The sequence below is a fragment of the Barbus barbus genome (assembly GCF_936440315.1).
Source record: "Barbus barbus genome assembly, chromosome: 34".
In the NCBI taxonomy this organism is placed as follows: domain Eukaryota; kingdom Metazoa; phylum Chordata; class Actinopteri; order Cypriniformes; family Cyprinidae; genus Barbus; species Barbus barbus.
This window is the reverse complement of record NC_136762.1, coordinates 3285744-3304010: the sequence shown is the minus strand read 5'-3', so window position 1 is coordinate 3304010 and position 18267 is coordinate 3285744. Positions and strand designations below refer to the sequence as shown.

At 36.8% G+C, this 18267-nt stretch overlaps 1 protein-coding gene across 1 annotated transcript in view; it reads right to left on the bottom strand.

The window, feature by feature from the left end:
* Nucleotides 1-7375, bottom strand: part of LOC306853758 (metabotropic glutamate receptor 5-like) — a gene marked incomplete at both ends in the record, with an annotated part of 49981 nt that extends 42606 nt beyond the window's left edge. The window contains one exon of the mRNA XM_079391404.1: nucleotides 6709-7375. Coding sequence (XP_079247530.1) covers nucleotides 6709-7375 — 667 coding nt within the window. The remainder of the gene's footprint in view (nucleotides 1-6708) is intronic.
* Between the last annotated feature and the right edge of the window lie 10892 nt (nucleotides 7376-18267).

The following is an 18267-nucleotide window of genomic DNA, read 5'->3' as shown; positions in this document are numbered from 1 at the left end:
AGAGTGACAAAAAACTAAATATTATAAAAAAATAAACTAATAAAATAACATTGAATTCACTTTTTTTTAAATATGATAAAACTAATAACTATTGTTTATTAATAAATATATAATAATATATATTTAAATATTTTTTGAATATTTGAATATTATTTTTGAATTTGCATTATTGTAATGTAAAAATCTGGGGGGGGGGGGGGGGGGGGTTATTAGGGAGAAATTTTGCAATGCAAAGCCAAAAACAAACAAACAAACAAAAAACTAATAAAAATAGGTTTCATTTTCTTAAATGTCATTTCTCATCAAGAATTTGATTTTGGGATGAAATGTGACCCAGACATGTTTTTGCAAGATTCACCCTCTAAGAAACAGACCAAATTCAATCCAACTGGCATCAGAGACACAAAAAACAAAATTAGCCAGTGGATGTAAATGAGACAGGACTGCATGTTCTTGAGTGGCACCGTGTCCGTTCGTGCTTCTGCCGGAGTCTGTTATGCAGCACTGCGTGTGTCGTTGAGAAAAGGTTGTGAGATTGTGTTCCTCGTAAAGGTTCCTGTGGCTTGTTAAGGGCGCATTCTGTGCCTCGTTAAGCCAGCTGTGTTCCCGCGCTCATCAGCGCTACCGGCTGATAGAAACAACGCAAACCCAGCTCGCATCAAAACCCCGCTTTTATTCGTGCCTCTCTCTCTCTCTCTCGCTCCGTCCACCCACGCAGCCCAGAGTTTACAATTCAAATGAAAAGGACCGAGAGTGAAAGAAGGTAGAGAGGTTGCCATGGAGAATATGCCAGTTTGTCATTAATAATCATTCAAAATATTCTCATTCACCCTGAAGTCTGAGAAACAAAGACCTGCGATATCCAGCGCATAAGCAAGTGCTTGCAGGTGTGTCATGGTGTGTGTGTTTGTGTTTGTGTGTGAATGCAGCCTCCCAAATGCAGGCAAGTAGGTGAAGCGATCAAAAGAAAAGAAACTGATAGAGACAAGACGAGAGAGCAGCCCAGTATCACGACGAAACCCTCGCAGTAGCACTTACTCTTCAAAACCAGAACCAAAACATCTCAACGTGACAGCTTTACTAACCTCGCTTCAGATGATTCCATAACACCTCGCTTACCTTCAGATGTGACTTGCTCACCAATGGATGCTCTGCAGTGAATGGGTGCCGTCAGAATTAGAATTCAAACAGCTGACAAAAAAACATCACAATAATCCACACCACTCCAGTCCATCAGTTAACATCTTGTGAAGTGAAAAGCTGCATGTTTGTAAGAAACAAATCCATCATTAAAACATTTTAACTTTAAAACTTTGCCTCTGGCCAAAATACGAGTCCATGATCTATAATAACACTTCTTCCAGTGAAGAAGTCCATCTCCTGTTGTCTCTCACATCAAAATCCACCAACATATTTGTTTAGAACTGTTTTGGACTGTTTTCTCTTGTAAACGGTGCTTGATCTGTAGAGATTTCTCTCCTGATTCAGAAAAGATGACTTTTTACCGGAGAAAGTGTAAGTATGGACAGAGGACATATTTCAGCTGGAAGCAATAGTTTGAAGTTAAAAATGTCTAAATGATGGACTTGTTCTACAAACACACAGCTTTTGGCATCTCAAGATGTTAACTGATGGACTGGAGTGGTGTGGATTATTGTGATGTTTTTATCAGATGTTTGGACTCTCATTCTGACGGCACCCATTCACTGCAGAGCATCCAAGTGATGGAATGCTACATTTCTCCAAATCTTAACTTGTTTCTTTTCTACATCTTGGATGGCCCAAAGGTGAGTACATTTTTAGCAAATGCTAAGTTTTGGGTGAACTATTCCTTTAAGATGATTATGTGTCACCTCCAAATGTTTGGTAAAGATGCAATGGTTCATGAAAGATAAAATACGCTGCTGTTTACTCTCCTCAGTACCTAATATTTGGGTAAAAGAGAGAGGGTAGATATTAATAAATATTTATTAATGAGCACATGAGTTCATCTTAATATTAATGCCATTAATTCTTAATCGCTACTTACAACCACACACACAAATAAAATGACACATTATATCCATGAGGGTGACAGAATTCTCATTTTTGGGTAAACTATCCCTTTAAGAACAAAAGTTCCATTTAGAACCATGACATCATTGGAAAACATTACCAAATTCCACTAAGAACATTTTTTGATACACTATCATTCCAAGATTAAGCATGTGTGATGAGCTTCTCAGATCTCCTCAAACTGAATTTATTCTGTTTCTTTCAGCTCGTCTGTAATATTCTTCTCCTAATCGTGCTATTTGGCTTTCTCTCCGTTACGGCCGTCTCTCACTCACCCGCCCCTCTCCATCTCTCACGCTCTTCCAGCGCTCGTCTCATGCCACTTATTTCTGCTTTTAAATTCCACCCAAGTTAAACTAATTAGTTAAACTAATCTCCCTTCCATCCTTCAATCACTATCTCCACAGCTGCTTATTCCTGAGCGGAGACGAGAGAGACAGTACGAGATGCGCAGACAGAGAGAGAGAGAGAGGCGGATGCGAGCGTGGGAAGAGAGCTGAAATCTTAAGTGAAGGTAACACTCCACCAGATTCTGACACACAATTACAAACACACAAACACATTCTGTACTGAATGCCGATTAGGAGCACAATGGCTTCATTTAACATGACTACTGTGTGCACTTTCCCAGCATGCTTTAGCCATAACATATCCCTCAGTGTCTGATGCCAGTGATACCAAAGGTCAATGGCATCTTATAACAAATCAAAATGTGTCAAATTTGAACGTGTGCATATTTAATTGCACAAATAAGATTTGAGAGCTACGGAAGAGGAAGAGGTGAATAATGCCTTATATTTCAGTTTGTTTCTCACAATAAACTACTGAACGACTTCAGAAAACTTGGAATATAGTGCATGGGTCATATGGACTAATGTTTGGTGCTTTTATGGTTACCATTCATTTAAACTGTGAATGTTCAAAATGCCTTGTATAGTGTTGTACTGAGAAAATAGTTACACTGGTTTGGAACAAAACGAGGGATAATTAACCTAAAAATGAATATTTTCTTGCACAAGAGCATGATGATCACTAAAGTTTAAGCAAGGAAGAGTTTGACAACCAGTTAAAAACACTTTCACTTGCAGCATGCATAAATACTGCTCATTATATTCAGTTTTTAGTCTATTTTATATAAACACACACTCTTTATTCAAAGGTTTGTATTAAGAATATTAAGAAATTAATATTTTTATCCAGCAAGGATGCATTAAATTGATAAAATCACATTAAAGACATTTATAACTTTACAAATTTCAAATAAATGCTGTTGTTTTAAATTTTCTATTCATCGAGGACTCTTGAAGAAATGTGTCATGGTTCCCACAAAAAAATGTGGAAACATCAGAAATGTTTGTTGAGCAGTAAATCAGTATATTAGAATGATTTCTGAAGGATCATGTGACACTGAAGACTGGAGTAATGATGCTGAAAATTCACAGGAATAAATAACATTTTACAATATATTCATAGAAAACAGTTATTTAAAATTGTAAAAATATTTCATGCGATTATTGTTTTTCTGTATTTTTGATCAAATAAACGCACCCTTGGTAAGCATAAGAGACTTCTTTCAAAATCGTTACAAAATCTTAGTGATTCCAAACCTTTCACTAGTAGTGTGCATATATATATATATAACTCACGTTCTCGGTAGAAAAAAACAAAAACACTCTCAACCTATTACAGCATGAGTCAGTGTGTGAGACTGTGTTAAATTATATTTATTCGGTCTGTTCATTAACAGGTATGTCAGGCTGATCATCTTCTTGTCCTTTTCTCTTCTTTCTCTTTATATGTGTCAGTGTGTGTGTGTGTGTGTGTGTGTGTGTGTGTGTGTGTGTGTGTGTGTAAGTTTTACACTGTCTGCCATCTTAATTAAGTCCGGGACACATTCCAGGTCCTCAGCTTTGGGGACCAGACAGTAAAAGTGCTTACAACCCTGAACCTCTCTAACACACACACACACACACACACACACACACACACACACAGTCTCTTGAGTCTCAGAGATCAGATATGGAGTGGGGGTGTGCAGTGGGATGAAAGGAGAGTGAGTGGAGTGGGGGGAAGGAAGTACATCTCGTGAATGTGTGTGTGTGAGACTTCAGAGGAAAAGAAACATGTTAAGGTATAAGAACAGAGTCGTAAGCCTGGAGCATCAGAAGAGCAGAGCTATGATTACAACTAAAACTAAAATGGAAACTACTGCTTTAAAAAAAAGTGAAAAACTATAAAATGTGAAGTAAACAAAAACCAAAAAACATTCAAACTGGAGTACATGATGACAGTCGTCTAAAATAAGAAAACTATCCCATTCATCTCAATGGTAGTTGCTTGACTTGTGCACTATTTGCTCACTAAAGTCAATCACCTGAGCAGTAAATGTCATGTGACACAAGGGCGTAGGTTTGATTTTGTCATTGGTGAGGACATAACAGCAGACAACAGACATTTCATTGTTTGATCAAAATTATTGCTAGGGACAATTTCGTAGTGGTTATTGGTAGGATGATGTCATAGCATCTCTACTAAATTCCACACCCTTGAAAATCATAACAAGCGATGGCCGACTTTGAAACTATAGTTCTCTCCTTAAATATGAAACAACAGATTAATCCAAATTTCACAAAAAGTTTATGGACATAATTATAAAACAAGCCAGTCATTGAAGTGAGTTGCTGTTTTTGTCACTCTTCTGAGAAAGTTTCATTCACTTGTTTTGTCCCCACACAGCCAAATTCTGAATGTTCATCTGATCTCATTTCGTAAGTGACTTTTCTTTCTGTTTTAAAGATGTTTTCTTTGGATTGTTTGACTACTCAAAAGAGAATATAGGAAATATAACTTGCTAGCCACATTTTACATACATAAAAAACAAATCTGGCTCTAAAACTCTCTTTTGTTTGTGCAAAGTTGATCTAGACAAGTACATAAACCTATTAACAGATCATTTTAGTCGCACTGTGATGTTTTGCTTTTGCTTTTGCTCTTTACAGATGTCCACACACATACTTCACAAACATCTTAACGCACAATTCCCATCTGACACTAAAAGAGGCCACAGTGACAGAATGCATGTGACACTTCTGTAACAGACACCATGAACATCACGCCTCAATGCTGTTGTGTGTGTGTGTGTGTGTGAACAGCACTGCACTGATGCAGAATCTAAAGAATCATGACAAAACAAATCATATTTTAGCTATGCTGTTTGCAGTTTGAATCGAATGTTAGTGTTACCATGTGATAAAATACACAAGCAACAGACCACCATTGCATGCCTTTTCACCGAACAAACAGCTTGACCACTGCAGTCAGATTAAAAAAAATGAATGACTCTTTGAGAAGTTCATTTAAAAAAGAATCAGATCATAAAAGACTCACAAGTTGAATCAGTCTAATGAATTTCTTGCTGAAAAAAAAAAAATAATTGGTTAAAATTAATCACACGCTGCAAAAAAATTCAGACCTCCCAACTCAAAATTTTCTAGTGACTGATTACATCTCAATTTTTCCATTGGCTCAAAATATTATCAATGTTGCCACAATTGATAGCAGAAATTGCAATTGGGCCAATGGAAAAATTTAGATTTAATCAGTCACTAGAAAATTTTGAGTTGGGAGGTCTGTAAATTTTTTACAGTGCAAGTTGATGTAGTATAATCAATTACTCGCTTAATACAATTTACAACGAAGTAACTCTGATGATCCAATTGCTGTATTAATTTAGTCAAAAGGAATCACAAGTTAAATCAGGCAAATGGATTACTTCTGTAGCTCAATCCAATTTTGAAACAAATAACTCTTATGATTCGATTCCTGTAACAAATTGGTCAAAAGAATCGTAAGTTAAATCATTCTAATGAATCACAAGCTGAATCGGCTATAATGAATTACTTGCTAAATCCAGTTCACAATTGAATGAATTTTATGATCCAATTTCTGTAATGAATTGGTCAAAGAGACACAAGTTGAATTAGAAGCTAAATCCAATTCTCAAACAAATGACTCTTTTGATTTGAATCCTGTAATGAATTGATCAAAAAGACAGAATTAGTCACTGAACCCAATTCACAAACCAAAGACTATGATTCTTGCAATGAATCATTCAAAAAGACAAGTTAAAACACTCGAATGATTTGCCGAATTACTCTGATCAGATTCCTTCAATGAATTAAGTAACAAGCTGTTACTTACTATTCATTTATTTATATATACAAACAATTCTTTCTATTTTCATTCTCTTTATTCTCTTGTCTTAGCTTAACTATTTTAATTTCACATCTCTTTGTATCATATATATTTCTTTTTAGTTTCTTTTGTCTATTATGTACCACGCACCTTACGCAGAAGCTCTGCAATCTTGTTGTACCTTGTGTACAATGACAATAAAGCATTCTGATTCTAATTCTAGAATTGGTTTAAAGAAATTATTGACTCTTATGATCTATTCTTGCAATGAATTATCAAAAAAATTTAAAAGTTGAATTAGTCTAATGAATTTGTCACTGAATCCAGTCCACAAGCAAAATAATCTTATGACGTGACTCTTGTAATGAATCAGTCAAAATGACTCACAAACTTCAGCTGAATGAGTCTGAATCCACTCACCGACTTTATACAGTATGCTAATGTAAATGAAACACTCACCCTCGGTGTGGATGGCAGATACGTAGGTCCAGTTGTATCTCTTCACTATGTCCACCATGGCTCTGGCCTGTTGGGCGTCCGATGGCACGACCCTCATGAAGTATTTGTAGAGTGATTTGTCACTAAGGTCCATACTGGTGGCGGAGTACGCGATCTGCGGGATATTAAACAGCTGCAGCAAATTCTGCACTTGAATGGCCACAGAACTCGAACCTGGACCGATCAGCCCCACGATTGGCTTCTTGCCCTTCATGGGCGTGGCTCCGGGATCGGCACACTTGGCCCCGCCCCCAGCCTCCTCGCTTTCGTCAGCGGCGACGAGCGAGTCCCGTATGAACTCGATGCTTTGCTCCAGAGCGACGGCGGAATGCCAGCAGGAGTCTCGGATCTCGCAGCCCAGCGTGACGTTGGGGAGGAGTTTTGGGTCGGCGTTGATTCGGTCCAGCGTGTGCATCATTGCCTCCACACGCTGGATGCCGTACTGCTCCCGAACCGCCCCGCATTTCCGCTCGTGCACTTTGTCGGCCGGCGGCTGGTGATGGACGGAGAAGAGGGCACCGATGATGATGTCACCGGAAATGTGGGCCACGACACGCCGCTCGCTGGCCTGGCCCGCCGTCGCCAGTGACGCCAGTAGCAACATCGCAAAGAGATACAGGCTGATCATTTCGGAGTAAATTAGAGGCCTTGTCTTTGTTCCGGTTTGGGCCAAAGACACAATCACAGTGAGGAAGTTCAGTCCAGTTGCTTCGTTCCTTTTCCGAACTTTCTGTATCTGATTACACAAAAAGGGGATTCTGGAATCATGTGGCTTTGAACCGTACTGTCATTTGTCCGAGAGCTTCTATGACGACCCTGAGCAGGATGCTGGGTCGTTGCCATGGCAACGTTGAGCTGGGGATGGCATGAGATGAGGGGCCTCATAACCTTGAATGAGAGGAGATGGACACAGCAATGTTATTACATCCATACAAACAGACAAAACATGGGAAATGTACACTGGAAAAATTATTTTTCAAAACTGTAAATCAGATTGAGATTAATAAAGCACATTTTACAAGAAAATACTATTTCAGTCTTTCTGCTTCAAAATTTCACACTTGATTTAATGTCTTTGCAATTGTTTTTAATTATTTGTAAATTTACTAGCAATTTCTGAGTGAAAATTGTTTCTGCACCAGTCTTAAACTTTTACATTCAATATTTGATAACACCATTCTACAGGAAAGTTGTTTTTAAAACACAGAAGTGTGATAAAATTGTTGTAGGATTTAATTTTACTCAGAAATTGCTAGTAAATATCACAAACAATTAAAAAGAAACAAGTAGTTTTGGGAGTAGAAAGACTAAAATAGTATTTTCTTAAAAAAAATTTTTTTTAATTGTTAACAGTGAAAATAATTTTACACCAACTCACATCAACTTAAATTAAGTTTAATCTTGTATAAACTTTAAAATTAAGTTGACATTAGTTAAATTATTTTAATGAGTTGTAATGGAAAAACATGTTGCCATGAATTATTGAAAATATTTTTACAGTATATGTTGGAATTTTACTTTGGAAAATGTAACTTTCAGAATACATGTGAAGCTCAATTGTCCAAACTAAAGTACCAGTATACCTCTGTAAACAAACAAATAAATGAACATAAAACCATTCTGGAATACAAGGGTTGATAATGAATTAATTTTAGCAGAAAGGTAAAAAAAAAAAAATTTTGTAATTATTTGTGAAATATACTAGCAATTTCTGAGTGAAAACTGTTTCTACATCAATTTTTTTGTCTATATGGTTGCAAGTTCATCTCTGATGTAGATGTTTCAGTGTGCCGTGATGGTTGTTTGAATATAATGTGTGTGCTGGGTCTGAAAGTGCAACAAAAAACGTTGCTACAAGGCTGTCGATGGACATTCAAGAATAGCCAAGAAAGCTTTCAGGCCCTCGACACGAACAAAAAACACTCATATTGTCTGTCAGACCCATTCATTCCAAGTGCAGACCACATAGAGACCAAAAATGAGGTGACAATTTTTTTACAATAACAACCGGAGAGCATTTACAGAATGAATGGACTTGAACTGTGTGGTTTTCACAAGCCACTCATTTTAATCTCACAGCAATGGCATCTGTATAAATAAAGACCAGCATAAATGAATTCAGTCATTCAGCTGCATTCAAAAGCCGGTTTCATCTGCCAAACCGCAGATTGGACCCTGGGTCCTTGTTAAAATGAGGGGTCTATTAGGGAGATGATGAAAAAGCTGCCTCGCTTTCGAATAAAAGATTATGACAAAAGCTGAATGGAAGAGAAAATAACTAATGCATCACACCGAACCATCCTTCTGCCTCCGGCATAAAAGAAACAATAGGAGGGGAAACAAACTGCAATCCCATAAAAACCTCGCCAATATCAGGCATTCGCATTGAAATCGTGCTGGCATTTAATGCCCACTTCATTCAAATGAATGCAAATGTCAGGCTGATAGGGCAGAGGGCTCCACTCAAAGATCGAACGGGACGGATGAGAGTGAACGACCTTGCCGTTGATCACCGAGAGAACGGGAGCTTTGCGCTGTCCGCGGTGCTGAAACGCATCACACTGCAGTGGCCACAGAACTCCATGTGCTCAAATGCATCTCATACTGTATCTCCTCAGTCTTGTTAAGACATTGCATATTTAACATTGCAAATATAACATGCGTATTAAGTCACACATGCAATGCATCTGAAATTGCACATGATACATTCACAGTTAAGTCATACTGGGACCCATGCAACCGATATGCTCGCGGTCGGTCGATAATCTGCAAAGAGCGAAACACAGAAAGAGAGCGCGCGTTCCTCATTCCAGCACATCATCGCTTCCACAGATCCAAACTCGCGCGCAGAGCGTGTGTCCGTGCACAGGTTGTCTGTGGTGATGTTCTGGTGATGGTCCTTCTTACCTGCCCCGCGCCACAATCCAATAAGGTCACGGATGGCGCGTGCTTTCCACAGGTGTATCGTCGGAGATTTGGGGTCGGTAGCCCGGTAAACGGCGGGGCACCGGAGAGTCACAGCTGTAGTGTCGTCTCGTCTTCTTGTCACGCACTAACACTGCCGAAGCATGATCAGGCACACACATCCCAGTCCGAGACTCAACCCCTCCCACCAGTGAACCCCGAGACTGGCTGCATCCAACCGGCCGTGGCACCTGCAAGCCTGCGCTTCTCCTCCTCACGTCTAGTGCTGATGATTTAGTGATTATTTTATCACTGAATGTTTAAACGACTATGGGGCAGTTTGCGAAACATGTTTTTCTGCTGTTGTGGGTGAATGGATGAGGCTTTAACGCAGGTAATGGGGTGCTTGCATGTGAGTGACAATGATTTATATGTTTTGAACCCTCGTCAAGGTGCAAGATCGCATATGTTTTTAAAATGCGAGGGGCCCCACACCAATCCCTGCGGCACCCCACCTCAAACCAGCAGAAGACCACCACCTTGTGGCACTTCACTATTCGGGACTGAAATGCAAATTACCTCTCTTCAAAGTCTAAGGGATGATGTTTAATTAATTCGGTGGATTTAAAGCTGGAAAGATCAAATACAGGCTAAATTAACAGCAGTGTGAATGTATAAGGAGGTAACGTGATGGAAAATGACTGAACTTGCTGCAAAATTAATAGTATAATTCACTCAAAAATAAACACTCTGTCATTATTTAATCACCTTCATGTTTTTCCAAAGGTGTGATTTTCTTTCTTAAGCGGAACATAAAAGATATCCTGAAGAATATTGGGGCCACCCAAAGATTTTTCAAAACATCTTATTTTTAACCTAAAAGCGGGCCATTTGTTACTTGAATGAGAGATGTCATTATTATCATTATTTTACCGTCAAAAAAAAAAAAGGTCTGCTATGCTGCTTGATTTTATAATCTGATATTTGTTGTTATATTTCTAGTTATTTTCTGTAGCAGCTAAAGAATCGGAAGTGTTACACATTCACAGAAAACAACTTCCGCTTTGCAAAATATGATGGCTAGTCCAAAAAAATAATAAAAAATAAAGTCATACAAGTTTCGAATGACACGAAAGTGAGTAAATCATAAAAAAAATCATTTTTGGGTAGACACTGTATTAATTTAAAATGTTTTTAAAAATAACAAAATTTAAAAGAAACGTCTGCTATCGATATGGATACTTAGTGAATAAAAAGGAAAAAGTCGATTTATTTTAATATTAATTATATACACGTTATTTCTGAAAGCAATTTATTAATTTGAGAACATATATAGGCTACTATATAGTGACCATACAGCAAAAGTTTAAGTTACTCACCTTATCAGCAAACTTTATTTTCTGGGGTCTATTTCAAGCTAGCATGACGTCGCTAGCTTCTACTCGATCTGGAAGAGAGCATCACTTCTATTAATCCACTCTTCACCATGGCAACGGTAGAATCTCAACGGCTTCATTTTCCCGCTCGTTTTCACCAAAGTTTAAAATACAAAACGGCGCGGTTCGCCGATCGATATCTCGTGTGTAACACCTAACCGTGCCTCATATGTGCGGGCACGAGTGGATAAAGCGGTGGCTGCTTTACAGGATGGGGCTTTTTAGCCAAAGTGGCTTTGGGCTTCACGCGGGATTAATGTGCCCGCCAACTGCGCGCGGGATTAACGACCGTTAAAAGGGCAAAACCACTTCAGCAGCTTCATGTGATGTTTACCACAATACGGATAGCCTTCCTCGTAAATCTCTCTCTCTCTCTCTAAATTTAGCATTACTCACTTAAACTTGTAATTTATACCCTCTCGTTTTCGCCCCCCTACCTTACAGAGAAAACCATGAACTAGTCCAGACTGGTTTAGGCGCGTCAGTGCTGGTCTAGCATCGCTATTCTTGGGAAGTAACCAAATACAGTTTTTTTCAGTATTACTCAACACTCAGCCAAACCAGGTAATCTTCTTAATCTCACAATTTCCCCTAGCATTTCTCTTAAATGTCTGAGGTGGCGTTTAGTGAGCCCACCACAAGATGGATTACAGCGGAAAATCTGCTTCCATATTCATATGCAAACATCTGAAAAAGATAAACAATATGCTGTACATTAAGCCCACGCTAAACCCAACCAGCTTTCAGATCTTCCCCAACAAAAGCAAACATAGCTATAAAATGTTGAGGGCTGATATAACATACATATTTGATTGTTTTCATATATAATATACATGTGTATGGTACGTGGAGCTGTCAGAAACACTATAGCTCAGTAACAAGGTCAAAAGTTTAACTGCATCTATCTATCTATCTATCTATCTATCTATCTATCTATAATACACAATTAAACCACTCTGGAATACAATGGTTTTAGCAGAAAGGTCCAAATGTGCTCCCAGTACAAGAGTATTCTTCATAATTGTCAGGTTGGGGCAGGTTGTCAGCCAAACAATAGTTTGATGTGCTATCATTTCATGAATCATTTTAGGTTATAATTACTATAAAATTTCACTAAAAAGGCCATTAAACTGACTATGATATGCAATTTAAAGGAATAGTTCACCCAAAAATTACAATTTGCTGAACATTTACTCGCCTTCAGACCATCCAATATGTAAATGAGTTTGTTTCTTCATGATTTGAAGAAATGTGTCTCTGCATCAGTGTCTCAGCAATGGATGCTCTGCAGTGAATGGGTGCCGTCAGAATGAGAGTCCAAACAGCTGATAAAAACATCACAATAATCCACACCACTCCAGTCCATCAGTTAACATCTTGAACAGTGAAAAACTGTGTGTTTGTGAGAAATAAAGCTGACATTAAGGCATTTTAACTTTAAACCATTGCTCCTGGCTAAAATACCTATTCAATCCATAATCCATAATGTTTCCTCCAGTAAAAAAGTGCATCTCCTGTTGTCTCTCACATCAAAATCCACCCACATATTTGTTTAGAGCTGTTTTGGCTTGTAAATGGTGCTTGATCTGTGCAGATTTCTCTCCTGATTCAGAGCAGATCATTTTTCACTGGAGAAAGCGTTTCCTGTTTCTTTAATGGCAACACACATGACAAATGACAAACTTGCTATTGGAGCAAGTTTGTCATAAAAGCTCATAACATGTTAAATTATGTTTTTTACATTACACATTATTCACTCAAAACAGTGAATTTTTTGGAATTGCACATATATAATATTTTAGAAAAATGAATACAACTGGCCAATACCATAACTATCAATAATAGAGCAAAAGCACTTCGAACTGAAATCATGTGACTCTTCTGATCCCTGTTCACTTGACCGCTGGTTGTTCATCCAAACGCTCAGAGATGCAGCATCCAGCGCTGGGATGCTGCTAATAGCATTATGCTTGTTAATTATAGAATTAGCATGATTGAGACCGCAGAGTGTAGGCTTGTAATAAATTACACTCAGATACTGGAAAGCTTCCTAAATGCTTCTTAGAAAGTACAAGAGTAATTGTTCAATGGCATCTGGGGTCAGGTTACTATGGCAACCCCTCTTAAAGGCGTAATGACGAGTAATCAGAGGCTCAAGTGTGTAATTGAGTCGACATGCACATGCAAGAATACACACACACACACACACACACACACACACACATTAAGTCAAGCAAACTTCAAAACAGTACAGCATTCAAAGTTCAAACCAGACCTGAACACACATATATGCACACACTTGTAATTTAAAAAGAAATCATTCATGAAGGACATGTCAGCTTCCTGAATTACTCTTTAACACACACACACACACACTGGACACGTGCGTGGGAAGAGCTGGTGTGAGAGTGACTCACGGTCTGCTGTGCAGCTTCATGGAGTCACATTAAAGGCTGTTCTGGCGGCGCACACTGGCTGTGAATTACAGAGGCTTTAGGGAGGGTCTGAAAACTGTAATTAAGGCTTGACACCGACTTAAAAGTAAATATTGTTTATTTAAAAGCAAATATTATTTTTTACTTTTCAACAGCAAATTTTCAGTAATGACAAAACTCAAACTTGCCGCTAAATATAGTCACGTTCTGAAGTAACCATGGCAACTGGTGCTGCACCAAAAGGATGTAATCAAATTTTAAGGACAAGGAGGAGCCAAAACAGACAAGTTAGGAATAAATCATGAGAAAAGTTTGTTAACTACTACTCTGAATATTGATGGGACCCTGACAAAACAAGACAAGTATTGTTATTATTTATCACTTCATTATATATTTATATATGATACACACAAACACGCATGCACACACGTATATAAATTTATACTTGATTGTATATTAAGCATTTATATGTATACTAAAACAAATATATAATCAGTATTGCTACTGTTAACAAAGTTAAAAACATTTTTGTTATTTAAATACATAAAACAAACAAATATTTAATGAAAAACTTTAAAAATTAGCACAAATATAGTAATGTTTACTACATATATAAAATGTATTTTAGATGACATCACAAATCCCTCTTACTTTGTAAGATAAATACTTAAAAAACTACTTAAGAAACAAATTAAAATTAACACACACACACACATATATAAATATATATATAAAATACAAAATATATAAATATATATAAAATATATTTTAGATGACGTCACAAATCCCTCTTATTTTGTAATCCCTCCCCTCCATTTTGTTAATGAAACGGCAAATTTCCACAATCCAATCAATGATGGATAAAATCAATTCCCTGCATCTGTTACTGTTGTCTATCCTGTGTCGCTTGTAAATCTGTCAGATCACAGAAGTAGGAACAGACTGAACCTCGTGTGCTTGTGGACTGAAGGCCAGCGTTGATGTTGTGAGTGGGCGGCGTGTGCTGAGAGAGATTATCATTCTACAAATATGACAAAACCCATAAAAATGACAGTAAATCAATTATTTGATGGTGTCTCAAAATGACATTGACAATCTCTGTTGCCATAGAAACAGATGATATATAAAGATTCCTGCGTCTGAAAAGCTGATAATGGTTAAAAGGACATGAGAGAAACGTTCTGTCAAAACACTGAGTTTTTATCATATATTTCCAGCTTTCAGGGAAAGAACTGTACAGTTTTCCGTGTAGTTTTTTAGGCATTTGCAATTTCAACTTCTAATTAAAGCTAGAATATTACCAGTGTTATTTTAGTATCATTTATGATCAATATTAATAATGGTAAAATAACAATAATATTAATATTTTGAATAAAGTTTTTTAAATATATTTTCTGATTTCATTGAAATGTTTCTATTTTTAACTTTTTAGTAGTTTAGTAATATATAAAATATAAACTACAAAATTGGCAAAATTCTGTAAAATTCTTTCTTATTGATACAGTTGTATATGTTTTTGAAAGTCTCATGCTCAACAGAGCTGCATTTATATTTATTTGAGATAATGGTACAGTAAAAACTAAATATTGTAAAATATTATTTGAAATTATTAAATTATTCGATCTAAAGATGATGTTTTCTATTTGAATATAATGTAAAATGTAATTTATTCCTGTGATCAGAGCTGTATTTTCAGCATCATTACTCCAGTCTTCAGTGTCACATGATCTTCAGAAATCATCCTAATATACTGATTTTACTGCTCAAGAAACATTTATGATTATTAATGTTGAAAACAGATGTGCTGCCCAATATTTTTGTGGAAACCTTGATACTTTTTTTCAGGATTCTCTGATAAATAGAAAGTTCAAAAGAACAGCATTTATTTGAAACAAACCATTTGGTACATTAAAAATGTCTTTGCTGACACTTTTGATCAATTTAATACATCCTTGCTGGATAAAAGTATTAATTTCTTTCAAAAATGGTAATGTATAAACAGTATAACAACTGTGACAACTAGCCCCTTTATTTAAAGCCTTTCATAACCTGTGATTTCCACCATGTAGAATTTAACCCACCTGTGTTGCATTTAACCAAATGAACTGATCTCATCCATCCAGAGGTCAAACACAGGAACATCCACAGATGGCAGTGGGAAGCTCTGAGAGATGAGCCTATAGAGGAGCAGAGGAGAAGAAATGACTGAAGCGAGCAGAGCATCGACTCCATTCACTGAGTTTCATGGCGTTCATCACTGCTGACTGACAAATGATCAACTCACACTGCCGCCTGTAGACCACTCGAGGTATTCAAATCAAATTCAGTGCTTCTGAAGTATTAGTTAGATACTGTGTATCTAACTGACATTAATAACTGTTATATTTAGATTCTGCTCTTTCAGATACATATGGCTGTATTTATGATGCTAACATAAACCAAAACCATAGCTTTTTCACTGAATCTCAAACCAGTATTCACGAATATTAAGCATGATAAAAATAACTTTTTAGGCATTTACACAATGAGCAGTTTCAACTTCTTAGGCTATAGTATATCTAATTGGCACAAATAACTACGTTAATAAATCTATGGTTTCTGCCACCGAATAAAAAAAAGGAAAAAAAACGTCACAATTCTGACTTTTTTTCTCAGAATTGTGAGATATGAAGTCCAATTTTGAAGGGGGAAAAAAAGACTAATATGTTCTCAGAATTGTGAGTTGTTTATCTCGCAATTCTGAGAGAAAAAAATAAATCAATCACAATTACCTTTTTTAGTTTTTAATTCAGTGGCGGAAACGGATTTGCATATAAATCTAATTGTATTTATCATGTTAAATAATCCACAGCTTTCCAAAAAAAATAAAAATAATGATTTTTCACTGAATCTGAATATTAACCCTAAAGAAAAAAGTATAGTGTACAGTATACTGTTTTCAAACATACCAACACCACCGCGCTGCAGGAGGCGAGGTATAGATTAATATAATTAATATCTTTACTCTTTCCTTTCATTCTTTTCATGGCTTTGGAAAACTTGCATCTGACGTTTCTCTACGTCGCTTTTTGCATAACTCTGGCTCATCGATGCAAGCTTCGTTGGAATTTCTTTCTAGAAATTAAATGCTTTCTCTAAACCTTTAAAGGTGTTTAGGAGCCAAAACGAACTTTGCTCAAAACGTACTTCGTTTCGGCCTGAATTTGTTCGAAATGTGCATTCATGCTATCTTACTTCAAACTGAGGGGCAATTTGGTTATTTTCTCAAATGCAACTGCATTCTGACATTTCAAAGTAGCTAAATACTTTTATGGGCCACTCTTTGCATTATGAATGAAATGCACAAACCGTTTGATTGTGCAAATGACCCCTGACGGCAGAGAGAAAGAAACCCCACGGCTGTAGTAATCCTGTGACGTTCATGCCATTCCTGGATTATCTGGACCTCGTGCTCACTATGCTAACATGTGACGGGCTTATGATTTGAGAAAGCTAAGAGCACTAACGGCGCATGATAAAACATATGACACACATATAGAGCTGAATACACATCATTAATAACAACCATGCTAGTTTGGATGATATGCCATGATAGCATCATATTTTGATATTCTTGAAGTAGTTTGAGGTTCAATGCAAATAAGCCATTAATAAACTCTTAGAGATATTATTCTCTGTAAAAAAAATGCTTTTGGAAACTTTTCAGAAGTGCATTATTAGAGTAAAATGAATTCAAATTCAAGTTGCTCATAAAAGTGTCGAATAAAATCCAAAAACTTCAAAACAAGGTACATTAATATGGTAATCATTCCATATCACCGAATTATCATCAAATACATATGCTTTGGCATAAAGGACTAAATGTGATCTGACACATTTGCAGGACTATGGAACAGACAAAAAAAGAGAATCAGTAAACAAAAAAAAAAACTGGCAACTTTTCATTGTTGTTGCCACCAATACATTACTGTTCAAAAGTTTGCGGTCTGTTTCTGTTTCAAAGAAATTAATACTGTTATTCATCAAGGATGCATTAAATTGATGAGAAGTGACAGTAAAGACATTTAGAACGCCACAAAAGCTTTCTATTTCAAATAAATGCTGCCCTTTTTTAGAAGCTGGTTTCCACAAAAATACAAAGCAGACTCTTTTCAAAACTGATAATAATCAGAAATGTTTCTTGAGCACCAAATCAGTATATTAGAATGATTTCTGAAGGATCATGTGACACTGAAGACTGGAGTAATGATGCTGAAAATACAGCAAATAATATATTCAAATAGAAATCACTTATTTGAAATAGTAATAATATTTCATGTTTTTTTTATCAAATAAATTCAGCTTAAAAGGCATCTTTCAGAAAATCTTTCTGACTCCAAAATCAAATATGAGAAAAAGATAAATCAAATATGCATTCAAACTTGCTTGTGTTTAAGGGTTATAATGCATAAAACAAGCAAATGTATTGAACTGACCACAATTCTCAACTCTATTATACACCAGCAGGCTGCAAAACAAAGTTGCATCTGTAAACCCTCATTAGCTGTGTTGACTTTGCTGGTTATTGGGTTAAAATGCCTGATTTCGAAATGAAAGGAGCTCCTTCCCAAACTGTAAATGAAATGATCTCACGCTCTGCTCGAGCACAAGCATTCCTCAGAGTCCCGAGACCGAACGCGAGCGGGGGTCACCGGTTTCATCCCTAGCATGTGATACGAGGGTGTGTGTGTGTGTAAAGGAGGGAC